This window comes from Scyliorhinus torazame, chromosome 5 (assembly GCF_047496885.1).
Source record: "Scyliorhinus torazame isolate Kashiwa2021f chromosome 5, sScyTor2.1, whole genome shotgun sequence".
Taxonomy (NCBI): domain Eukaryota; kingdom Metazoa; phylum Chordata; class Chondrichthyes; order Carcharhiniformes; family Scyliorhinidae; genus Scyliorhinus; species Scyliorhinus torazame.
Genome location: NC_092711.1, coordinates 271,446,670 through 271,473,400, shown reverse-complemented (window position 1 = coordinate 271,473,400; position 26,731 = coordinate 271,446,670). Strand labels below are relative to the sequence as shown.

The 26,731-nt window shown below is 47.5% G+C and overlaps 1 protein-coding gene across 11 annotated transcripts in view; it reads right to left on the bottom strand.

Moving 5' to 3' along the window:
- Positions 1 to 26,731, bottom strand: part of LOC140421126 (phosphatidylinositol-binding clathrin assembly protein-like) — a 249,774-nt gene that overhangs the window by 6,840 nt on the left and 216,203 nt on the right. For all 11 annotated transcript variants that reach the window (XM_072505543.1, XM_072505547.1, XM_072505539.1 and 8 more), the window contains 3 exons: positions 15,173 to 15,203; positions 2,374 to 2,488; positions 23 to 79 (listed from right to left, as the gene is read on the bottom strand). In XM_072505543.1, coding sequence (XP_072361644.1) covers positions 23 to 79; positions 2,374 to 2,488; positions 15,173 to 15,203 — 203 coding nt within the window. The remainder of the gene's footprint in view (positions 1 to 22; positions 80 to 2,373; positions 2,489 to 15,172; positions 15,204 to 26,731) is intronic.

Sequence of the window (26,731 nt, the reverse complement as noted above, 5' to 3'; positions counted from 1 at the left end):
ATTCTAAAAATTAGGTACTCACCATTCCATATACAGGCACTTGAGATGTTGACACTGGGAAAGTCACTGGTGCTGGCACCTGCAATGCAATAAAATTATTTGCTAAAAGATCACAAAGACGTTTGTACTATAGTGAAAGTTTTAAAAAAAAGACATTTCATTGATGCCTCTACAAGTGGCTAAGAATAAAGGCTATTTATAAAGTAGGCTTCTCTCTGATAAGTCCTTTCTATCAGTTGCACAAGATAGATTGTAGTCTAGGATAGAAGACACATTGCACAAACAATAGCTAAGATCCCATTTTACTCAAAAGCAAAATACTGCAGATAGAACATAGAACATAGAACAATACAGCGCAGTACAGGCCCTTCGGCCCACGATGTTGCACCGAAACAAAAGCCATCTAACCTACACTGGGGATGCTGGGGATTTGAAACAAATTCAAGTTGTGCTGGCAGCATCCGTGGAGAGGGAAATAACGGGGGGTGGGGGAGCAGGAGAAATGGTGGCAGTGTGGATGTTATACGGGTAAGCAGGAAGGTGCAGATTAGGCACCATTTTGAATTGGGCGAGACGTCCACGTGGACCCCCACGTGGACCCCCAACTGCATTAACCACAGGTTCACATTGGCAGGTATGGACGGTGTGTGTGTGTGTGTGTGTGTGGGGGGGGGGGGGGAGGAAGAAAGAGGAGGAGACGGAGGGATGCCGACAGTAGAGGACATGTATGGGGACGACAGACTTGCGACCTTGGGGGAACACAGGGAGGAGCACCAACTCTCAATATGGATCGAGCTCAGATATCTGCAGCTGCGTAACATTCTCCGCAATGAGATAAAAATGTTCCAGAGACCCATGCACACATTCCTGGACACGAAGGTAGGGCTGGACTGGTTGGGGGACGACAAATGCAGCGACATAAACAGGAGTCAACTCCACCTCTTCCTGTGCCGGGCTAAGCCTGGCAGTTCAAGGTAGTGTATAGAGGTCACCTTATCAAGACACGCACCTTATCAAGACACGCAGGAAGCGTTCTTCCCGGAGGTGGAGATCAAGTGCGAGAAGAACCGGGGGGGGGGTTCTGGCCAACCACACCCACATGTTCTGGTCCTTCCAGACTCGAGGAATTCTGAACAGCCTTCTTTGAGGCTATGTCCAAGGTGGTGGGGGTCGAGATGGAGCCATGACTGCCTGTGGCGGTCTTCGGGGTGTCAGCCCAGGCTGACAGGTCGAGCTCTGGACAGGAAAAAAGGCAGACACCCTTGTCTTCGCCTCACTGATCGCCAGATGGAGACTTCTGCTAGGGTAGCACAGCCCCGGGCTTCAGAATGGCTCTCGAATCTGTCAGAATTCCTGAGGCTAGAAAAGGACAACCTCTACTGCCAAGTGACAGGAGCCCCAGCGGAACCCGACGAACTGTGTTAAAAATCATACACACTTGTGAAAATATAAGTATCACCCAGCATTAGAGCCCCAGTCACAGCTATGGTGACAGCGAGGGGCTCAAGGCTGGTTGTTCCGACCCATGTACAGTTTTCTTCTTTGTATGATACTCTATACGTAAAACTCAGCTCCATTTCTTTTCTTTTTTATTCTATAATGGTTACTTGAAACACCCAAAAAAAAATTTGGGAAAAAAAAGCAGGAAGGTGAAGGGGTGTCCGATTTTATGTTTCCCTCTGCCAAAAACACACCCAGCAGAAACACATAAAAATGCAGTCCACGGTTTCTAACATTTATTTTTCAGGCTGGATTACTTAAAAACCGAAACCCTCTAAAAGGCAAAAGAGACTGCCAGACGGTTACAAAATCAGCTTCTCAAGAGAGAATTGGAGTGGCAAAAGCAATTTTTAAAAAATCTGCTTTACAGGTTTTCTTAGAATAGGGGAGTCATTTTACCCCTGAAGTGGTTGTAACAATCCTTTTTTACTGTTTTGGTAGCATGTCTCATCTTAAAATTGAGCTAAGTACTCCCAAAATTTTATTTATAAATATCTATCACGTCAGCTGTAATCTCAAGAAGCAGAATTGACAAATGAATGGGGAGAGGAGGCGTGGCATGGTAGCACAATGGTTAGCACTGTTGTTTCACAGAGCCTGGGACCCGAATTCCGATTTGGCGTGAATTCGGCACCCGCCACGATTTCGGTGTCAAAACTCTCCACCCAATCGCGTTTCCTGATTCCGACATCAGCCCATGACTTTAGGCACCATCTTGCATTGTGTAGAATGATGCAAATAGAGATTGCTAGTGTTCTGAAGTGCCAGTTATAAATTTCAACAGGAAACATGCGCTTGCTTGATTCATAGAAAATTAAGTAGCTGTCAAAATCTCGGTTCATGGAACCTACATTTATGAAGTTCTAAACATACCATTGGTGGGATGTTCATTGGCACTGCACTCCAGGATGTTGACGTGGTGGTCTTTGGCTGCCAGTTTGTTCCTCCCGTCAATTTCCTTTCCCCACTCTGGGTCCACTGCTGATCCCTTATAAGGCACAATAAAATATAAAGTTCATCTCTTGGAGAAAAAGAAACAAGAGGTAGTTTTCACTTCAATCAGAAGTTGACATCACAATGTTGATTGCATCCTGCAGTCCTGGAATGGAATTTTGATTGTAGCTGCCAGTTGCTACAGTTCACGTTACACCATTTCCTGTTGTGGGCACTTTTTAGTTAAGGAATTGAAGGGCCTTCTCCAGCAAACATGTTGGAGAAGCGAGATGGATTTATGGTTTTAAAGGGAAAAAACTGTTGCAGGAAAAACAGGGTTTAATATAGACTACTTGAAGGGTTTTTGGTTTATGCAGGTGCAGGACTTTGCTAGAAAGGTTTTTCCGACCTTCCCAATAGCGCCTGTCTCCGTTGTTGGAGGTGCTGTCGGTAATGGGGTTGGAGGGTGGGGTCGTCTCGGCGATTTATGGGGGGATTTTGGAGGAGGCTAGAAGTGATGGCAATGGAGGAGGGGGACTGTGCTGTGAGGTGCTGCAGAGGGTGAATGTCTCAACCTCGTTTGCGAGGCTGGGGTTGATACAGTTGAAGGTGGTGCATAGGGTGCATTTGATGAAGCCAAGCATGAGCTGGCTGTTTGACGGGGTAGAGGATACTTGCAATTGTGTGGGAAGGGCCCAGCTAACGATGTCATTGGTACCTATGTGGACCTCCAGCAGAGGGCAGTAGAGCGGAGCTGCTGATTGGCTGTTGCGGGGAAAATTTGCATACATCCGTGTGCTCACCCTAACTTGAAGGTGGTTTGTGGAGGAGCTGTTGTCAAGTGACATCACAGCCTGCAGGTAAGGGATTGGCTGGTGACTGGTAAGTGGTTTTTCTTTTATTTTCCCTCCGGTGTTATTGTGCGGGGCGCAGAGGTTGCTGAGTGATAGCTTGCTGTGAAGGGGAGTGAACAACAGGTAAGCTCTTTCTTTCTTTTTTTATCTAGAGGGGATGGCAGGGAAGGTAGTGCAATGTTCCTCCTGCAGAATGTTTGAGGTGAGTGACGCCGTCAGTGTCCCTGCTGATTTCATCTGTGGGAAGTGCACCCATCTCCAGCTCCTCAGGAACCGCGTTAGGGAACTGGAGCTGGATGAACTTCAGATCATTCGGGAGGCAGAGGTGGTCATAGATAGAAGCTTCAGGGATGTAGTTACTCCGAAGAATAAAGATAGATGGGTGACGGTGAGAGAAGCTGGGAGGAAGCAGTCAGTACAGGGATCCCCTGTGGTCGTTCCCCTTAGTAACAAGTATACCGCTTTGGATACTGTTGGGGGGGGCGACTTATCAGGGGTAAGCCATGGGGTACAGGTCTCTGGCACAGAGTCTGTCCCTGTTGCTCAGACGGGAAGGGGGGAGAGGAGTAGAGCATTAGTCATTCGAGACTCCATAGTTAGGGGGATAGATAGGAGATTCTGTGGGAACTAGAGACTCGCGGTTGGTGTGTTGCTTCCCAGGTGCCAGGGTGCGTGATGTCTCGGATCGTGTTTTCGGGATCCTTAAGCGGGAAGGGGAGCAGCCCCAAGTCGTGGTCCACATAGGTACCAACAATATAGGTAGGAAAAGGGATAGGGATAGTAAGGCAGGAATTCAGGGAGCTAGGGTGGAAACTTGGATCTAGGACAAACAGAGTTATTATCTCTGGGTTGTTACCCGTGCCACGTGATAGCGAGACGAGTAATAGGGAGAGAGAGGAGTTGAACACGTGGCTACAGGGATGGTGCAGGAGTTAGGGTTTCAGATTTCTGGATAATTGGGGCTCATTCTGGGGTCGGTGGGACCTCTACAAACGGGATGGTCTACACCTGGACCAGAGGGGTACCAATATCCTCGGGGGGGGGGGAAATTTGCTAATGCTCTTCGGGAGGGTTTAAACTAGTTCAGCAGGGGCTTGAGAACCTGAATTGTAGCTCCAGTATACAGGAGGTTGAGAGTAGTGAGGTCATGAGTAAGGTTTCAAAGTTGCAGGAGTGTAGGCAGGCAGGAAGGTGGATTAAAGTGTGTCTTCGTCAATGCCAGGAGCATCCGGAATAAGGTGGGTGAACTTGCGGCATGGGTTGGTACCTGGGACTTCGATTTCGGAGTCATGGAGAGAGCAGGGACAGGAATGGTTGTTGCAGGTGCCGGGGTTTAGATATTTCAGTAAGCTCAGGGAAGGTGGTAAAAGAGGGGGAGGGGTGGCATTGTTAGTCAAGGACAGTATTACGGTGGCAGAAAGGACGATTGATGAGGACTCATCTACTGAGGTAGTATGGGCTGAGGTTAGAAACAGGAAAGGAGAGGTCACCCTGATAGGGGTTTTCTATAGGCCTCCGAAAAGTTCCAGAGATGTAGAGGAAAGGATTGCAAAGATGTTTCTGGATAGGAGCGAAAGCAACAGGGTAGTTGTTATGGGGGACTTTAACTTTCCAAATATTGACTGGAAATGCTATAGTTCGAGTATTTTAGATGGGTCCGTTTTTGTCCCATGTGTGCAGGAGGGTTTCCTGACACAGTATGTAGATAGGCCAACGAGAGGCGAAGCCATATTAGATTTGGTACTGGGTAATGAACCAGGACAGGGGTTAGATTTGCAGGTAGGTGAGCACTTTGGTGATAGTGATCACAATTCGATTACGTTTACTTTAGTGATGGAAAGGGATAGGTATATACCAAGAGTTATACCTGGGGGAAAGGCAATTATGATGCGATGAGGCATGACTTAGGATGCATCCGATGGAGAGGAAAACTGCAGGGGATGGGCACAATGAAAATGTGGAGCTTGTTCAAGGAACAGCTACTGCGTGTCCTTGATAAGTATGTACCTGTCAGGCAGGGAGGAAGTGATCGAGCAAGGGAACCGTGGTTTACTAAAGCAGTCGAAACACTTGTCAAGAGGAAGAAGGAGGCTTATGTAAAGATGAGACATGAAGGTTCAGTTAGAGCGCTTGAGAGTTACAAGTTAGCTAGGAAGGACCTAAAGAGAGAGCTAAGAAGAGCCAGGAGAGCACATGAGAAGTCTTTGGCAGGTAGGATCAAGGATAACCCTAAAGCTTTCTATAGATATGCCAGGAATAAAAGAATGACAAGGGTAAGAGTAGGGCCAGTCAAGGACAGTAGTGGGAAGTTGTGCTTGGAGATAGAGAGGTGCGAAATGAATATTTTTCGTCAGTATTCACACAGGAAAAAGACAATGTTGTCGAGGAGAATACTGGAGATTCAGGCTACTAGACTAGAAGGGCTTGAGGTTCATCAGGAGGAGGTGTTAGCAATTCTGGAAAGTGTGAAAATAGATATGTCCCCTGGGCCGGATGGGATTTATCCTAGGATTCTCTGGGAAGTTAGGGAGGAGATTGCTGAGCCTTTGACTTTGATCTTTAAGTCATCTTTGTCTACAAGAATAGTGCCAGAAGACTGGAGGATAGCAAATGTTGTCCCCTTGTTTAAGAACGGGAGTAGAGACAACCCCGGTAACTATAGACCAGTGAGCCTTACTTCTGTTGTGGGAAAAATCTTGGAAAGGTTTATAAGAGATAGGATGTATAATCATCTGGAAAGGAATAATTTGATTAGAGATAGTCAACACGGTCTTGTGAAGGGTAGGTCGTGCCTCACAAACCTTATTGAGTTCTTTGAGAAGGTGACCAAACAGGTGGATGAGGGTAAAGCAGTTGATGTGGTGCATATGGATTTCAGTAAAGCGTTTGATAAGGTTCCCCAAGGTAGGCACTGCAGAAAATACAGAGGCATTGGGATTCAGGGTGATTTAGCAGTTTGGATCAGAAATTGACTAGCTGGAAGAAGACAAAGGGTGGTGGTTGATGGGAAATGTTCAGACTGGAGTCCAGTTACTAGTGGTGGACCACAAGGATCTGTTTTGGGGCCACTGCTGTTTGTCATTTTTATAAATGACCTGGAGGAGGGCGTAGAGGATGGGTGAGTAAATTTGCAGATGACAGTAAAGTCGGTGGAGTTGTGGACAGTGCGGAAGGATTTTACAAGTTACAGAGGGACATCGATAAGCTGCAGCGCTCGGCTGAGAGGTGGCAAATGGAGTTTAATGCAGAAAAGTGGGAGGTGATTCATTTTGGAAGGAATAACAGGAAGACAGAGTACTGGGCTAATGGTAAGATTCTTGGCAGTGTGGATGAGCAGAGAGATCTCGGTGTCCATATACAAAGGTCCCTGAAAGTTGCCACCCAGGTTGAGAGGGATGTTAAGAAGGTGTACGGTGTGTTAGCTTTTATTGGTAGAGGGATTGAGTTTCGGAGCCATGAGGTCATGTTGCAGCTGTACAAAACTCTGGTGCGGCCGCATTTGGAGTATTGCGTGCAGTTCTGGTCGCCGCATTATAGGAAGGATGTGGAAGCATTGGAGAGGGTGCAGAGGTGATTTACCAGAATGTTGCCTGGTATGGACAGAAGATCTTATGAGGAAAGGCTGAGGGACTTGAGGCTGTTTTCATTAGAGAGAAGAAGGTTAAGAGGTGACTTAATTGAGGCATACACGATGATCTGAGGATTGGATAGGGTGGACAGCGAGAGCTTTTTTCCTCGGATGGTGATGTCTAGCACGAGGGGACATAACTTTAAATTGAGGGGAGATAGATATAGGACAGATGTCAAAGGTAGGTTCTTTACTCAGTAGTAAGGGCGTGGAATGCCCTGCCTGCAACAGTAGAGGACTCGCCAACACCAAGGGCATTCAAATGGATAGACATATGGACGATAAGGGAATAGCGTAGATGGGCTTTCGAGTGGTTTCACAGGTCGGCGCAACATCGAGGGCCGAAGGGCCTGTACTGCGCTGTAATGTTCTATGTGCACATGTTCTAGTCCTACCCGAAGTTGCAGAAATTTGGGGGTCGTTTTTCAGTACCCATGTTGGTGATCCTGCATGTGGATTTGGAGCCAGGTCCCCTGGGGGCCATATTCGAGGTGTCGGACCTGCCGGAGTTGCAGACAGGAATGGGGGAAGATGTTTTAGCCATTGCCTCATTGGTCGCTCGCAGGTGGGTTCTGTTGGGGTGGAGGTCATCTTCTCCACCCTCGGCGTTGCTGGGGTATCTAATGAAGTTCTTACATCTTGAGGTGATTTGCCCTAAGGGGGGGGGGGGGGGGGAGGAAACGGTTGGGCGGGAAATGGGTTGATGCAGGGTTTAAAGTATTTGGGGTGTAATGTTTTGTTTACTTTTTAAACGTCAAAATGCTAAAAATGTGAATAAAAATAATTTCCAAAAAATATAGACTACTTGTTAATCGTGCACTCTGGAGCTAGTTACAGGAGGCACACTGTCTTTGCCAATGGCCCTCACTTGATTATTTGGATTAAGCGGTTTGTGACAACTAAACCTGGTTAATGACACTGGACTTGGTAACTAGATCAAGGTGACTTGTGTAATGCAAACTGCCCTGTGTTTATTCTCCTACCAGGCTTACTCTGGAGATGTTCGTTGATGACTGCATAGTGCCAATTCCTTTGCAACTCCTCAGATAATGAAGTAGTCTATGCCCACATGCATCAAGACAAGGATCGCAAATGCAAGTAATATTCATGCCACATAAGAACCAGACAATGACCATCTCCAACAAGAGAGCACTTAATCATCTCCTCATGACATTCAAAAGGTATTATCATCATTGAACCCCCACCAACTTCCTGGGAGTCACCATTGGTTAGAAACTTAACCAGACCAACTTCACAAATACCGTGGCTACAAAACAGGTCAGAGACTGGGAATTCTGCAGCAAGTAACTCACCTCTTGCTCCCAAAAACCTGTTTGTTATTTACAATGCACACAGCAGGAGACTGTGTGACTGGTCCCCTGTTGCCTGGATGAGTGAAGCTCTAACAGCACTCGAAGCTTGTCACCATCCAAGTCACAGCCCATCCACCACCTTCAACATTCATTGTAACTGGCGTAGAGTGGATCAGTGTACGCCATGTACACAATGCACTGCAACAACTAGCTAAGGATTCTTCAACGGTACCTTTCAAACCTGCACCCACAAGAATAAAAGTGGCAGGCACACGGGAACATCATCTGTTTAGCACAGGGCTAAATCGCTGGCTTTGAAAGCAGACATCAAGGCAGGCCAACACCACGGTTCAATTCCCGTAACAGCCTCCCCAAACAGGCGCTGGAATGTGGCGACTAGGGGCTTTTCACAGTAACTTCATTTGAAGCCTACTTGTGACAATAAGCGATTTTCATTTTCATTTCATTTCAAGGTTAAAATTATTGAACTTCTTCCCCAACAGTACCATAAGGACTGCAAAAGTTCAAGAAGGTGGTTCACCTTCAAGAGCATTTAAGAATTGACAATAAATAATTATCTTGCTAGCTATTCCCACATCCCAAAATGAATAAAAGAACCTGAATCAGACAGCGTTGCAGCCAGGTTCACTGGTGGTTAGAACCAGGAGGGGTAAATGTGCCAGTAAAAACTGGAATCCCTCAAATACATGTACAGCACACATATGCACCCATTCCCAAATTTTAACACGCCAGATTCCCACTGACCCAACAAAACGTCTTTATGAGTAGAGATACTGCTCCAAAAGGGTAACTGATCATTTTTCTACTTCGATGTTCCTGGGTGTGTTTGAGTCCAAAATCAAAACAGCTACTTTTTTTTTTTTTTTAATAATATTTTATTGAAAATTTTTGGTCAACCAACACAGTACATTGTGCATCCTTTACACAACATTGTAACAATACAGATAATAATGACCTTTTTTAAATTTAAACAAAAACAACAACAAATAAATAAATATTAAATAACAAAAAATAAAAACTAGCCCTAATTGGCAACTGCCTTGTCTCAGGCCACCCCCCCCCCCCCGCCATCCCTCCCCCCCCCCCCCCCCCCACCAAAGTCCTGGGCCGCTGCTGCTGCCTTCTTTGTTCTCCCCTATCTATCTTTCCGCAAGATATTCGACGAACGGTTGCCACCGCCTAGTAAACCCTTGAGCTGACCCCCTTAGGATGAACTTAATCCGCTCTAACTTTATGAACCCCGCCATATCATTTATCCAGGTCTCCACCCCCGGGGGCTTGGCTTCTTTCCACATTAGCAATATTCTGCGCCGGGCTACTAGGGACGCAAAGGCCAAAACATCGGCCTCTTTCGCCTCCTGCACTCCCGGCTCTTGTGCAACCCCAAATATAGCCAACCCCCAGCTTGGTTCGACCCGGACTCCTACTACTTTCGAAAGCACCTTTGTCACCCCCATCCAAAACCCCTGTAGTGCCGGGCATGACCAAAACATATGGGTATGATTCGCTGGGCTTCTCGAGCACCTCGCACACCTATCCTCCACCCCAAAAAATTTACTGAGCCGTGTTCCAGTCATATGTGCCCTGTGTAATACCTTAAACTGAATCAGGCTTAGCCTGGCGCACGAGGACGACGAGTTTACCCTGTTTAGGGCATCTGCCCACATCCCCTCCTCAATCTCCTCCCCTAGCTCTTCTTCCCATTTCCCTTTTAGTTCGTCCATCATAGTCTCCCCTTCGTCTCTCATTTCCCTATATATATATCCGACACCTTACCGTCCCCCACCCATTTCTTTGAGATGACTCTGTCCTGCACCTCTTGTGTCGGGAGCTGCGGGAATTCCCTCACCTGCTGCCTCGCAAAAGCCCTCAATTGCATGTACCTGAATGCATTCCCTTGGGGCAACCCATATTTCTCGGTCAGCGCTCCCAGACTCGCAAACTTCCCATCCACAAATAGATCTTTCAATTGCGTTATACCTGCTCTTTGCCACATTCCATATCCCCCATCCATTCCCCCCGGGGCAAACCTATGGTTGTTTCTTATCGGGGACCCCCCCAGTGCTCCGGTCTTTCCCCTATGTCGTCTCCACTGTCCCCAAATCTTCAGTGTAGCTACCACCACCGGACTCGTGGTATAGTTCCTTGGTGAGAACGGCAATGGGGCTGTCACCATAGCCTGCAGGCTGGTCCCCCTACAGGACGCCCTCTCTAATCTCTTCCACGCCGCTCCTTCCTCCTCTCCCATCCACTTACTCACCATTGAAATATTAGCGGCCCAATAATACTCACTTAGGCTCGGTAGTGCCAGCCCCCCCTATCCCTACTACGCTGTAAGAATCCCTTCCTCACTCTCGGAGTCTTCCCGGCCCAAACAAAACCCATAATACTCTTTTCTATCCTTTTGAAAAAAGCCTTCGTGATCACCACCGGGAGACACTGAAACACAAAAAGGAATCTCGGGAGGACCACCATCTTAACTGCCTGCACCCTCCCTGCCATTGACAATGCTACCATGTCCCATCTCTTGAAATCTTCCTCCATCTGTTCCACCAACCGCGTCAAATTTAGCCTGTGCAATGTGCCCCAATTCTTAGCTATCTGGATCCCCAGGTAACGAAAGTCTCTTGTTACCTTCCTCAACGGTAGGTCTTCTATTTCTCTACTCTGCTCCCCTGGATGCACCACAAACAGCTCACTCTTTCCCATATTCAATTTATACCCTGAAAAATCCCCAAACTCCCCAAGTATCCGCATTATTTCTGGCATCCCCTCCGCTGGATCCGCCACATATAGTAGCAGATCATCCGCATATAAAGATACCCGGTGTTCTTCTCCTCCCCTAAGTATTCCCCTCCATCCCTTGGAACCTCTCAGCGCTATCGCCAGGGGCTCAATCGCCAGTGCAAACAGTAATGGGGACAGAGGACATCCCTGCCTTGTCCCTCTATGGAGCCGAAAATATGCCGATCCCCGTCCATTCGTGACCACACTCGCCACTGGGGCCCTATACAACAGCTGCACCCATCTAACATACCCCTCTCCGAACCCAAATCTCCTCAACACCTCCCACAGATAATCCCACTCCACTCTATCAAATGCTTTCTCGGCATCCATCGCCACTACTATCTCCGTTTCACCCTCTGGTGGGGCCATCATCATTACCCCTAACAACCTCCGTATGTTCGTGTTCAGCTGTCTCCCCTTCACAAACCCAGTTTGGTCCTCATGAACCACCCCCGGGACACATTCCTCTATTCTCATTGCCATTACATTGGCCAAGACCTTGGCATCTACATTGAGCAGGGAGATTGGTCTGTAGGACCCGCATTGTAGCGGATCCTTTTCCTTCTTTAAAAGAAGCGATATCGTTGCTTCTGACATAGTCGGGGGCAGTTGTCCCCTTTCCTTTGCCTCGTTGAAGGTCCTCGTCAGTAGCGGGGCGAGCAAGTCCAAATATTTTCTGTAAAATTCAACTGGGAATCCGTCCGGTCCCGGGGCCTTTCCCGTCTGCATGTTCCTAATTCCTTTCACCACTTCTTCTACCGTGATCTGTGCTCCCAATCCCATCCTTTCCTGCTCTTCCACCTTGGGAATTTCCAGCCGATCCAAAAACTCCATCATTCTCTCCCTCCCATCCAGGGGTTGAGCTTCATACAATTTTTTATAAAATGTCTTAAACACTTCATTCACTCTCTCCGCTCCCCGCTCCGTCTCTCCATCTTCGTCTCTCACCCCCCCTATTTCCCTCGCTGCTCCCCTTTTCCTCAATTGGTGTGCCAGCAATCTGCTCGCCTTCTCTCCATATTCATACTGTACACCCTGCGCCTTCCTCCATTGTGCCTCTGCAGTGCCTGTGGTCAGCAAGTCAAATTCCACATGCAGCCTTTGCCTTTCCCTATACAGTCCCTCCTCCGGTGCTTCCGCATACTGTCTGTCCACCCTCAAAAGTTCTTGCAACAACCGCTCCCGTTCCTTACTCTCCTGTTTCCCTTTATGTGTCCTTATTGATATCAGCTCCCCCCTAACCACCGCCTTCAACGCCTCCCAGACCACTCCCACCTGAACCTCCCCATTGTCATTGAGTTCCAAGTACTTTTCAATGCATCCCCTCACCCTTAAGCACACCCCCTCATCCGCCATTAGTCCCATATCCATTCTCCAGGGTGGACGCCCTCTTGTTTCCTCCCCTATCTCCAAGTCTACCCAGTGTGGGGCATGATCCGAAATGGCTATAGCCGTATATTCCGTTCCCCTCACCCTCGGGATCAATGCCCTACCCAACACAAAAAAGTCTATGCGTGAATAGACTTTATGGACATAGGAGAAAAACGAGAACTCCTTACTCCTAGGTCTACTGAATCTCCACGGGTCCACCCCTCCCATCTGCTCCATAAAATCCTTAAGCACCTTGGCTGCTGCCGGCCTCCTACCAGTCCTGGACTTCGACCTATCCAGCCTTGGTTCCAACACCGTGTTAAAATCTCCCCCCATTATCAGCTTTCCGGTCTCTAGGTCTGGGATGCGTCCTAGCATTCGCCTCATAAAATTGGCATCGTCCCAATTCGGGGCATACACGTTTACCAACACCACCATCTCTCCCTGTAATTTGCCACTCACCATCACGTATCTGCCCCCGTTATCCGCCACTATAGTCTTTGCCTCGAACATTACCCGCTTCCCCACTAATATAGCCACCCCCCTGTTTTTCGCATCCAGCCCCGAATGGAACACCTGCCCTACCCATCCTTTGCGCAACCTAACCTGATCTATCAGTTTCAGGTGCGTTTCCTGTAACATGACCACATCTGCTTTAAGTTTCTTAAGGTGTGCGGGTACTCGTGCCCTCTTTATCAGCCCGTTAAGCCCCCTCACGTTCCACGTGATCAGCCGAGTTGGGGGGCTTCCCACCCCCCCCCCTTGCCGGTTAGCCATCATCTTTTTCCAGCTTCTCGCCCAGTTCCCACGCGGCTGTATTTCTCCCAGACGGTGCCCCCCCGCCCATCCTTTCCCACACCCACTCCCCCCTTTCCCCAGCAGCAGCAACCCAGTAATTCCCCCCTCCCCCCCCCCCCCCCCGCTAGCGTAATTACTCCCCCCATGTTGCTCCCAGAAGTCAGCAAACTCTGGCTGACCTCGGCTTCCCCCCGTGATCACGGCTCGCCCCGTGCGGCGCCCCCTCCTTCCTGCTTCTCTATTCCCGCCATAATTATCATAGCGCGGGAACCAAGCCCGCGCCTCTCCCTCGGCCCCGCCTCCCATGGCCAATGCCCCATCTCCTCTCCCTCCCCACCTCCCCCCATCACCACCTGTGGGAGAAAGAAAAGTTACCATACCGCAGGATTAATCATACAATCCCTCTTCGCCCCCCCCCCCCCCCACTCGTCCCACCACTTTGTCCAAACGTTCATTTTCGTAGTCCAATCATTCCAATTTTTCTTCTACAATAAAAGTCCACGCTTCATCCGCCGTCTCAAAGTAGTGGTGCCTCCCTTGATATGTGACCCACAGTCTTGCCGGTTGCAGCATTCCAAACTTTATCTTTTTTTTGTGAAGTACCGCTTTGGCCCGATTAAAGCTCGCCCTCCTTCTCGCCACCTCCGCACTCCAATCTTGATAGACGCGGATCACTGCGTTCTCCCATTTACTGCACCGAGTTTTCTTCGCCCATCTAAGGACCATTTCTCTATCCTTAAAACGGAGAAATCTCACCACTATGGCTCTGGGAGCTTCTCCTGCTCTCGGTCCTCGCACCATAACTCGGTATGCTCCCTCCACCTCCAACGGACCCGTCGGGGCCTCCACTCCCATTAACGAGTGCAGCATCGTGCTCACATATGCCCCGATGTCCGCCCCCTCCACACCTTCAGGAAGGCCAAGAATCCTCAAGTTGTTCCTCCTTGCGTTATTTTCCAGTGCCTCCAACCTCTCCACAGATCGTTTCTGGTGTGCCTCCTGTATCTCCGACTTCACCACCAGGCCCTGTATGTCGTTTTCATTCTCTGCTGCTTTCGCCTTCACGACCCGAAGCTCCTGCTCCTGGGTCTTTTGTTCCTCTTTCAGCCCTTCAATCGCCTGTAATATCGGGGCCAACAACTCTTTCTTCATTTCCTTTTTTATCTCCTCCACGCAGCGTTTCAAAAACTCTTGTTGTTCAGGGCCCCATATGAAACTGCCACCTTCCGACGCCATCTTGGTTTCTGCTTGCCTTCCTTGCCGTTGTTCCAAAGGATCCGCTGCAATCCGGCCACTTTCCTCTCCTTTTTCCATCCGTGTCCAGGGGGAACACCCTTCTGGTTTACCGCACGGTGTTTTCAGCCGTTAAAATTGCCGTTGGGGCTCCTATCAAGAGCCCAAAAGTCCGTTTCACAGGGAGCTGCCGAAACGTGCGACTCAGCTGGTCATCGCCGCACCCGGAAGTCCATCAAAACAGCTACTTAATAGGAGGTGAGACCTAGATAACCACGTTTCTCCAAATAGAAAATACATTTGACATCCAAATATTTGAATAGATCGAAGAGGGTGAATACTTTACAATAGGCAAGGCAGTGGCCCCACTGAAAATGGGGACCTAGGATATTTAGAAATAGGGAAGGGAGTAGTTCACAAAATGAGAGAGCAACTGGTGTAAGGTAGAATCGAGCATTATTGCAGTTCACAATATCTTGGAAGATGTGGTATAGGCAGGTTCCATTTTATAAAGTAGCAAGCTTTTCGCCATCACATAATACCCAACTGATTCAGTTTCTATTATGGGATAACAACAGTCACGATAGAAATTAGATTAGAAGATTTGCTTGGCAGGTGAAATTGGAGCTCTGAAAGACTAATCTTGGTTCCTCCTGTCATCCCTTTTTCACTTGTTCCTTTCAAGTTTTAATTCCATTGTCTGAATCAGTAGTGTTAAATATTTAGGTCCTTACCTTTTCATTGGGGTTCCTCCAAAACTCAAATCTGTGAAAAGAGGAAAAAGTCACGAGAGCATTAATTGTGCACTCAGATCAGCAACATCAAATAGAGGCAGGAATCCATCATGTTTATCGCCATTAGACCAGTGACTATGTTTCACAATTATTTCATTGACCGTGAACTACATTGGGACATCCCGAGAAGGGACATCCCGAGAAGACACTATATAAGTGAAAGTTCTTTGTCAAATTGGATATTGCTGGCTAACTCATTGGGAGTTATGATTAAGTTAATATATGAAAACATGTAGCATTCAAATGTTTGTTCTTTGAAGCTATTCTCCAATCCACAAATTAGAAACATACTTGTCGAGATACTTGAATACAAGGTTCAGCAAAAACGTCTCAGCAATGTTCCCTCTCAATTTTCTTTGTACAGGGCAGGCTACAAACACCTCGGACGATGGGAAGTTTACAATTAAGTCATGACTTACATTAATGACTAACTAAGTTGAGAATAACTCTATTTGTTTTGATGGCTGATATATTCCAGATTGTTGCATGGTCACACATGCAGGTATCTTAAAGTGAATATAGAGTTTCATGTTTTGCCACAGAGAAACTGGAAGGAGATTCAATAGTAATTGCCAAAAAAAGACGAGAAAATACTCTGAGCTACGGGGGCGTTAATAGGGAAGCAGGACTAATTGGGTAGTTCTACCAAAAGTGTTGGGCATAGTCATGATGGACCAATTATTTTTCTATTTGTTCATGAGATGTGGGCGTCACTGGCTAGGCCAGCATCTATTGCCCATCCCTAACTGCCCTTGAGAAGGTGGTGGATTACTGCCTTCTTGAACTGCTGCAGTCCATTGCTGCGGGAACACCCGCAAGAGGAAGGGAGTTTCTGGATTTTGACCCAGCAGTAGTGAAGGAATGCCAATATGATACCAAGTCAGGATGGTGTGCGACTTAAAACTTGCAGGTGTGGTATTCCCATGCATCTGCTGCCCCTGTCCTTTTAGGTGGTAGAGGTCACTGGTTGGAGAAGTGCTTGTGAAGAAGCCTTGGTGAGTTGCTGCAGTGCATGTTGTAGATGGCACGCGCTGCTACCACTGCATCGGTGGTGGAGGGAGTGAATAAAGGCGCTGGATGGGGTGCCAATCAAGCATGCTGCCTTGGCCTGGATGGTGTCAAGCTTCTGGAGTGTTGTTGGAACTGCACTCATCCAGGCAAGCGGAGAGCATTTCATTACACTCCCGACTTGTGCCTTGTAGATGATGGACAATCTCTGGGGAAGTCAGGGGCGAGTTACTCGCCACAGGACTTCTAGTATTTGACCAGCTCTGGTAGTCACAGTATTTATATGGATAGTCCAGTTCAGTTTCTGGTCAATGGTAACCCACAGGATGTTGATAGTGGTGGATTCAGCGATGGCAATGTTGTGAAATGTCAAAGGGAGGTGGCTAGATTCTATGTTGTAGATGGTCATTGCCCAACACTGTTGCCATTTATCAGCCCACACCTGAACGTTATCCAGATCTTGCTGTGAACGTACATGAACTGCTTTGGTGTCCGAGTCGCAAATGGTACTGAACATTGTGCAATCACCCATGAACATCCTTACTTCTGACTTTATGATAGAGGGAAGATCATTGATGAAACTGAAACAACTGAAGATGGCTGGGCCTCGTGCACTATCCTGAGGAACTTCTGCAGCGATGTCCTGTGATTGAGATGATTGATCTCCATTTTCCTTTGTGCGAAGTATGATTCCAACCAGTGGAGAGTTTTCCCCATGATTCACATTGACTTCAGTATTGATAGGGCTCCTTGATGTCACACACGGCCAGATGATGCCTTGATATCAAGGGCAGTCACTCTTACCTTACCTCTGGAATTCAGCTCCTTTGTCCATGTTTGAACCAAGGCTGTTATGAGGTCAGGAGCCAAGTGGTTCTGGTGGAATCCAAACTTCATTCAGTTCAGGGTTATTGCTGAGTAAGCGCCGCTTGATAGCACTGTTTATGAACTTTTCATCAGTTTTGCAGTTGATCAAGACCAATAATTGACCAGGTTGGACTTTTCTGCTTTTGTGGACAGAGCATACCTGGGCAATTTTCCACATTCCTGAGTAGATACCAGTGTTGTAGCTGGACTGGAACAGCTTGGTTTGGGGTGTGGCCAGTTATAGAGCACAAATATTCCGTATAATTGATGGGATGTTGTCATGGTCCATAACCTTTCCAGGATACTTTCTTGATATCACATGGAGTTAATTGAATTGACTGAGGATGGTGATACTGGGGTCTACAGTCAGCAATATGTTGCCATGAAAGGTTCTCAACATTGACTCTGGACCCATGAGGTCTCATGCCATCAGATCAAACATGGTTGAAATGGATCATCTACTCGACACTTCTGGCTCAAATTGGCTGCAAATGCTTCAGTCTGGTCCTTTGTGTTGGACTCCCCCCATAACGGAGGATGGGGATAAATGCGGAGCCTCCTCCTCCAGTTCTTTTTTTTATTGCCCATCACCATTCATGACTGTATGTGGCAGCCCTGCAGAGCTTGGATCTGATCTGTAAGAGTGCATAGCTCTGTCTATCGCATGCATTTTCCTCCTGCGTTGTAGCTTCACCAGGTTGACACCTCATTTTGGTACTGCTCCTGGCATGCCTTCCTGCACTTTTCATTGAACCAGAGTTGATTACCATCAAGCTTTTTTGGGGGAGCGGGGGAAGAGAGAGAGAAAGAGAAAGGAGATATGGCACGAAAGCCAGGAGGATATAGGTCATGAAGGATCCTGCTGCTGCTGATGGCCCACTGCACCTCCTGGATAACCACTTTTGAGCTGTGAGGCCTGTTCAAAATCGGTGCTGTTTAGCAGTGGTAGTGCCATGCAACATGATGGAAAGTTTGCATCCACAAGGTGGTCACTGTACCAATATCATCATGGACAGATACATATGTGACAGGTAGATTGGTGAGGACAAAGTATGTTTTTCCCTCATTACCTGAAGACTCAGTCTCATGTCCTTTAGGACTCCGCCAGCTTGGTCAGTAGTGCTGTTACTGAGCCACTCTTGGTAATGGACATCATTCGGTGTCCTTGCCACCCTCAGTTCTTCCTCCAAGTGTTGTTTAATATGGAGGAATACAGATTCATCAGCAGAGGGGATGTGATAGGTGGTAACCAGCCATGTTTGATCTGATGATATGAGACCTCATGGGTCCAGAGTCAATGTTGAGAACCTTTCATGGCAACATCTTGCTGACTGTAGACCACTGTGTCACCATCTCTGGTGGATAGTGATGGTCATATCTGAGACATTGTCTGTAAATGTATGATTCCAGGAGTATGACTATTCGGAAGGTTGCTTGACTAGTTTGTGGTACAGCTCTCCCAATTATGGCACAAGCCCCTGGATGCTAGTAAGGAGGACGTTGCAGGGTCGACAGGGTTGGGTGTGCCAGTCATTTCCAGTGCCTAGGTCAATGTTGGATTGTCCGCCCAGTTTAATTCCTTTTAGACTTTGTAACGGTTTGATACAATTGCGTAGTTTGTGGGTCTGAAGTCACATAGGCTTGACCAGGTACGAATGGCAGATTTTCTTCCCTAAAGGACATTAATGAAGGAGAAGGGTTTCTACGGCAATGGTTTTGTGGTCACCCATAAACTTGCTTTTTAATCAGATTTAAATTCCACCAGCTTCTGTGGCAGGATTAGGGGCTGGTTTAGCACAGGGCTAAAGAGCTGGCTTTTAAAGCAGACCAAGGCAGGCCAGCAGCACGGTTCAATTCCCATGCCAGCCTCCCCGATCAGGTGCCGGAAAGTGGTGACTAGGGGCTTTTCACAGTAACTTCATTTGAAGCTTATTTGTGACAATAAGCGATTTTCATTTCAATTTTTTCAATTCAGGATTTGAACCCATGTCCCCAGCCTGAGCCTCTGGATTACTAGCCTAGTGATAAGCACTATGCCACCATCCCCCGTGAGTGAGTGCTATGTGAAGTCTCTCACTCCCCAATATTTCTTCATAAAATGCGCTGGCAACAAATTACTGGAAAATCTGTAACAGAACAATGAGTGATCTTTAAGATATAATTTCACGTACAGGCTAGGTAGATTCCAACAAGCGCGATACTTGAGAGAAACAAAGTCAGCGGTCCTCGAATGAAGAGGGAAATCGAGAACTCGTTGAAACAAAAAAAAAAAGGATGTATGATGCAGGTCAGGTAAATTCTTTAAGCCTTCTTTAGACCTTACTACACAACCTGACACCACTGCAGTTTGATCTTCCTCCCTCAAGTGCCGTAGAAGATGAATGGAAACAGCTCAGTCATCAAAACTCTTCAAGACTTCAGTGGACGTCCTGGGATACTGCAAGCGCAAGCGTCAAGACTGGTTTGATGAGAATAATGAAAACATCTCCCATTTTCTCAAACAGCTCTCACATGCAAGTTCTGCTAGCTGTGTCACAGTCAACAAACAAGCCTAGAAAAATGCTAATAAAAACTCTACCAAGCAATTACCAAGGAATAAGTCTTGTTCGATTGCAGAAAAGATCTTTGAAAAGATCATACTAAATCATCTATTACATAGCCTTGTAGATTATATCCTCCCAGAAAAATGTAATTTTAGAGCTAAGAGTGGGACAGCTGATATAAATGGCCATTCATTTGTAGCAAGAAAACTACAAGAAGAGTGCAGAAAGCAAAATCAGGATCCATACATGCTGTTCAGTGGTCTAAAGTTTTTAAAGAGTGTCGACCTGATCTAAGGCACATGCTCTTCAAGCTAGGATTTTCAAACAAGTTTGTCAAAACCAATGCTTATGGCGTGATTGGGCATGTTTGTGTCTGTGACAAGATGTTTGATCCCTTTGGGGTAACCAGTGGTTTAAAACAAGGATTTGGTTGTGGCTCCCCAACTCTCTCTTCTTTGTTGCAATGCTGAAAGTAACCACCAGAAACATGCCTGCGAACATCAACATTAGTTTCTGTTCAGGGAAGCTCTTCAATCTCTCCAGACTGCATGCCTTTATCAAAGTCAGAGAGGCAGTAATCAGAAAGCTTTTGTATACAGAAGGAATACACCCAGACAATGGCAAAGACTTGATCTCCAAAATCCAAGTTATGTTTCTGCCAGCACCAGGCACATGCTATAAAGCATCAGATGTAACCATTGATGGCACCAGCCTCAACACTGTAGAAAAATTCTCATAACTTGGTAACGTGCTCTCTAGGGATGCCACTAGTACACACATCCAGAAAGCAAGTTCTGGCTATGGTCCACTCCATGAACATGTCTGGAAGCAGCATGGCATTAAGCCGAAAATGAAAGTAACACCAGGCAATTGTCCTTACTACCTTGATGTATGGTGCAGAATCCTTGGTCTGCTCTAGGCATCACACCAAAATTCAGGAATACTTTCACCACAAAAATCCAAGGTCCATCATGAGAATTTGATGGCAACACAAAAATGACAAACAATGAGGTCCTTCATTGTGTTGAACACATGAAAATTCAACTTAGATGGCAGGTCATGTCTCCCACATGGAGGATTACAGAATCCCCAAACAGATCTTCAATGGAAACTGACTCAGACTCGACGACATCACAGTGGTCAGTACAAATGATACAAGGACACCCTAAAAAAATAACTTTACAAAGTTCTGAATTGCAGAATGCCTCTCTGGAAAAGAAAATGAAATGAAAATCGCTTATTGTCACAAGTAGGCTTCAAATGAAGTTACTGTGAAAAGCCCCTAGTCGCCACATTCCAGCGCCTGTTCGGGGAGGCTGGTACGGGAATTGAACCGTGCTACTGGCCTGCCTTGGTCTGCTTTAAAAGCCAGCGATTTAGCCCTGTGCTAAACCAGCCCCTTTGGGAAAGCAGCATTAACAATGACAACATGAACTGTGAATTCCGTGATGCCCAGGCCAATCTCACATCAGACTCTCTAGTCATGAGAGGACCCACAGAAGTCAATGAAGTTACCTACAGCTTGGACATACTCCTATAATGAGGAGTCTCCCACCAGGTGAATTATTTCAGTGAGAACCAGGCTATATACAATAAATTGAGAGAGGAAGTGAAGAGGAAGATAAAACTGGCAAAGAGAGAATGAGAATAGAATGGCAGTTAACATAAAAAGAAACCCAAAAGTCCTCAACTGGCATGCAAACATTTAAGAACGTAGTACAGGACAGGGTAAGTCTTATTACGACCAGAGAATGATAAATGTTTTGAGGCACTGGGCAAGATTTAAATAATGAATTAGTACATTTTATTGGTGTTTACAAAAGGAACAGGATGTTGACAAAATATCGGTAGAAGCAAAGATAGTGGAGGAGATTTGGTGAAAACTGTTAGGCAACCTTGGCTATGTTTTAGAGTGCATAAGTCACCTGGTTCGGATGGCTTGCATCTAGGTTTTTCAAAGAAGTGTGAAAGGCTTGACATAATCTTCTCTACAAATGGGAAGGTACCAGTGGATTGGAGAGTGACACCCAGATTAAATAAAGAATGGATGAACATTTCTAGCACCTGCTGGCCATTTCTAACAACGACAGACTGGTCAGTTTAATATCAGCAGTGGGTACATTTTTTGGAACAATAATCAAGGGAAAGAAAATCAACAGGTTTGAGCATGGTTGACTCATTGAATTACATTTTTTTTTGAGTAACAGACAGCTGAGGAAGGGAATGCAATATATGTTGTCTATATTGATTTTTAAGAAAGCATTTGAAAAGTACCAGATAAAAAGACTGGTTAACAAAATTGAGACATGTGGAATAGGAGAGTCAGCATCAGCCTGGATGAAGAAACTTGGTTTATGGACAGAAAACGGCGAGTTGTGGTAAATGGTTGTTTTTCAAACTCTAGGATGGCAGACATTGGTATTCCTCAAGGCTTTGTACTCAGACCACCATTTTTTGAATATATATATTGTATATAAATGACTTGGATATGGGAATACAAACCAAAATTTCAAAACTTTCCGATGATACTAAACTTGTGGTGTGGCAGAGAGTGAGGATGATAGCAATTGACTGGAACATGACGTACAGAAAGTGTGGGTACTGCATTTTGACAGAAGTGGTAAAGATTGACATTATGGACAGGTCTAAACAATGTGCAGAGGTTTTTGAAGGCGACAAGATATATTGAAAAAGTAGTTTTTTTTAAAAAGAAAATATTTTATGAAGGCATTTATAATTTTAACAATTTTAAAACAGCAGGTTTCAACAAGAACAAAACAATATAACCAACACCCCACCCCCCTCAAAGTAACATGGCTTACACAAACAGGACCACCTTCCCCAGCCCCCTTTCCACTGGTTCTCCTGCCCGTACTCGCCCCACATGCCTCCTCTCTCTCCCCCCCTCCTCGCTTTCCCCCCCCCCCTCCTCTCTCTCCCCCCCCTCCTCTCTCTCCCCCCCCCCTCCTCTCTCTCCCCCCCTCCTCCTCTCTCTCCCCCCCTCCTCCTCTCTCTCCCCCCCTCCTCCTCTCTCTCCCCCCCTCCTCCTCTCTCTCCCCCCCTCCTCTCTCTTCCCCCCCTCCTCTCTCTCCCCCCTCTCTCTCCCCTTCGCCCCCCTCCTCCTCCCCCCTCCCCTCCCCCCTCCCCTCCTCCTCCTCCCCCTCCCCTCCTCCTCCTCCCCCCTCCTCCTCCCCCCTCCCCTCCTCCTCCCTCCTCCCTCCTCCCCCCTCCCCTCCTCCTCCCCCCTCCCCTCCTCCTCCCTCCTCCCTCCTCCCCCCTCCCCTCCTCCTCTCCAATTTTTCTACCAGTCGATGAATGGCTGCCACCTCAGGGCACACCCCTGCAGCAATCCCCTCAAGGCGAATTTAATTTTCTCGAGTCTGAGAAACATCACCATACCCCCGACCTAGGGGGTTCCGAGTCCCTCCAACCTACCAAGATCCGTCTCATGGCCACCAGGGAAGCAAAGGCCAGGACATCGGCCTCTCACCCCCTGGGCTTCCGATTTGCCAAAGATCACTACCTCTGGACTCGGCACCACCCACACCGTTAAAACTTCTGACATGATGTCAGCAAACCCGTGCCAGAAAGGTCTCCGCCTCGGACATGCCCAAAACATATGGACTTCGCAGGACCCCCCCGCACAACGGCCACACCTCTCCTCCACCCCCTCGAAGAACCTGCTCATCCGGGCCAACGTAATGTGCGCCCTGTGGACCATCTTAAATTGTATCAGGCTGAGCCTGGCACGGGACAAGGATGCATCTCAGCGCCTCCTCCCATAATCCGGCCTCCAACTCCCCATCCGGCTCTTCTTCTCTTCACCTCCGCTATTGGGGCTCCCTCCCACTCCATCAGTTCCTTGTAGATCTCGGAAATCTTCCCTTCCTCTACTCCTGTTCTCAACACAACCTTATCCTGTAGCTCCTGGTGCGGGAAGGTCGAAACCTGCCTCTGCACAAAATCCCTCACCTGCAGATACCGAAACCCTTTCCTTCCTGGCAACTCAAAACACCTCCTCCAAGCTTGGGAAGCCTTCATCAATAAAAGAAACTCCAAATCTCTCGATTCCCACCCCCATCCATCTCCAGAACCCCCCATCCAGCTCCCCCAGAACAAACCGGTGGTGACCACATATCGGTGCCCACACCAACCCCCTCTCCAACCCTATGTGCTGCCGTCACTGTCCCCACACCCTCAGGGCTGCCACTACTACCGGACTTGTGCTGTACCTGGCCGGCGAGAACGGCATTGGTGCTGTTAACAGTGTCCTCAAACTCGTGTCTTTACATTGCGCCGCCTCCACCTGCTCCCGTACTGACCCCTCCCCCACTACCCACTTCCTGACCATTGTTATATTCGCCGTCCAAAAATAATTTATAAAATTCGGAAGAGCCAGCCCCCTTGAGTTCTTGAAAGTGTGGATGAGCAGAGGGATCTAGGTGTCCATGTACATAGATCCCTGAAAGTTGCCACCCAGGTTGATAGGGTGGTGAAGAAGGCCTATGGAGTGTTGGCCTTTATTGGTAGAGGGGTTGAGTTCCGGAGTCGGGAGGTCATGTTGCAGCTGTACAGAACTCTGGTACGGCCGCATTTGGAGTATTGCGTACAGTTCTGGTCACCGCATTATAGGAAGGACGTGGAGGCTTTGGAGCGGGTGCAGAGGAGATTTACCAGGATGTTGCCTGGTATGGAGGGAAAATCTTATGAGGAAAGGCTGATGGACTTGAGGTTGTTTTCGTTGGAGAGAAGAAGGTTAAGAGGAGACTTAATAGAGGCATACAAAATGATCAGAGGGTTGGATAGGGTGGACAGTGAGAGCCTTCTCCCGCGGATGGATATGGCTGGCACGAGGGGACATAACTTTAAACTGAGGGGTAATAGATATAGGACAGAGGTCAGAGGTAGGTTCTTTACGCAAAGAGTAGTGAGGCCGTGGAATGCCCTACCTGCTACAGTAGTGAACTCGCCAACATTGAGGGCATTTAAAAGTTTATTGGATAAACATATGGATGATAATGGCATAGTGTAGGTTAGATGGCTTTTGTTTCGGTGCAACACCGTGGGCCGAAGGGCCTGTACTGCGCTGTATTGTTCTATGTTCTATGCTCTGGTGGGTCTCTTGTAGCATGGCCACATCCGCCTTTAATAGTTTTCAATGTGCGAACACATGGGCCCTCGTGACTGGACCATTCAAACCCCCCCCCCCCCCAGCTAGCCTGGCAGACCCCTCCCCTGGCATCGAGCATCCTACCCCCCACTGCTCCAACCGCTCGCGCTCAATCATCCGGTTAGTGCAAATAAAAACAACCCCTCCCCAATCCGAATCGAAGACATCAACCCCCCACCTTCCAACAAAGAACAAAAACAAACCTGAAGCCGATCAATGGTCCAAAACACAAATTGAACACAGCGCCAAAGCATCTCCACCAAAGTTCAATGTCCACCTTCTCCTGCCAGTCCATTGTCTCTGGAAAATGTCATCGCCTCCTCCTCCGGCATCCCAAAGTATAGCCCCTGGCATTCTAAGTCACCCACAGGCCTGCCGGGTACAGCAACCCAATCTTCACCCCCTTCTTGAAGAGGGTCGTCTTGGCCTTATTGAAACTCACTCTCCTCTTACCAGCTCTGCACCCAGGTCCTGATATATTCAAAGTTCACTGCCCTCCCAGGTGCAGCACCTAGTTGCCTCGCCCAACTCATGATCCGCTCATTATCCAGGAAACGGTGCAAACGCACCACCATCGCTCTCGGTGGCTTGTTCCCCTAGAGCTTCCTCATTAGTGCCCTATGCGCTCGAGCCACCTCCAGAGGTCGTGCGAATGCACCCTCCCCGAGCAGCTTCTGCAGCATCTTCCCACATACGCGCCAGCGTCGGCTCCCTCATTTCCCTCCGGCAGGCACACAATCCTAATATTCCGGTTCTCCAGGTCTTCGACTTTCTCCTGGAGCCGCCTCTGCTGACCCCGCATCAGCCACATCTCTGCTGCCATAGAGGCAAACTGCTCCTGCCACCTCCTCCATCTTCTGGATTACCTGACCCTGGGCCTCCAGCCTCGCCTCCACGCGGTCGATCACCACTTCCACTGCTCGGACCAGGTCTTCCAGATTTTCCTTGCGTTGCTGGGTGAACTTCATGTTCAGGAAGCCCATCAGCTGCTCTGTTGATCACTGAGACAGCAGGACCACTCCCTGACCCTCCGCCATCTCCACGTGCGTTGCAGACAACGCAACAACTTTTGCACTCTGTTCCCCTCTTTTGCAACCGCTCTGGCCCTTAGCTCGATACACCAGTGGGTCACTCTCTTCTACTAAATCTCCTGCACCTTTTTGCCTCCTCACAATTCACCCGTTAACCGGTGAAAAGGTCAGAAAAAAAAAACCCCACAAGCGGGAGCCACCAAATGTGCGACCATTCACACTATGGCTGCCATCGGAAAAATAAAAATGTAAACTTCCCTCTTATTTAATTCTTTCCATCTCTATTTCACGTTCTGTACCGGATTTGCCATTGAATTCACCTCCTCTAATTTACACTTCCCTACTCGATCTTTGTGCTGTTAATCACCTTCAACTGGATTGGTTCAAGAGATACACAGTTGATTGCTTTTTCACTCTGGGCCCAGAAAACCTATCATTTTGCACTGTCAGCAATTTGCCCAGCATAAAAATTAAAAACCTTAAACGCACAATGGCAAGTTTAACTAACAAAGAAACTATTAGATGTCCTGCTGCAGCAAATTTCAGCTTAAAAGATATTATTTTTTTTTTTTTAAATTGATGAATACGTACTCATTGAACATGTATACAAAAAAAACCTAACTGGGTTCAAATTGGTGCTTACCACTACTCATTTATAAATCTCATCATCCCCTTCCCAAGGTCGCTGTTGAATTAGTCAAACCCTGGGATCTGAATCCATCTCGACACAGTTGCCAATATAGTAATTTTAGGGGATCAATCATAGAACATAGAAAATACAGCACAGAACAGGCCCTTCGGCCCACGATGTTGTGCCGAACCTTTGTCCTAGATTAATCATAGATTATCATTGAATTTACAGTGCAGAAGGAGGCCATTC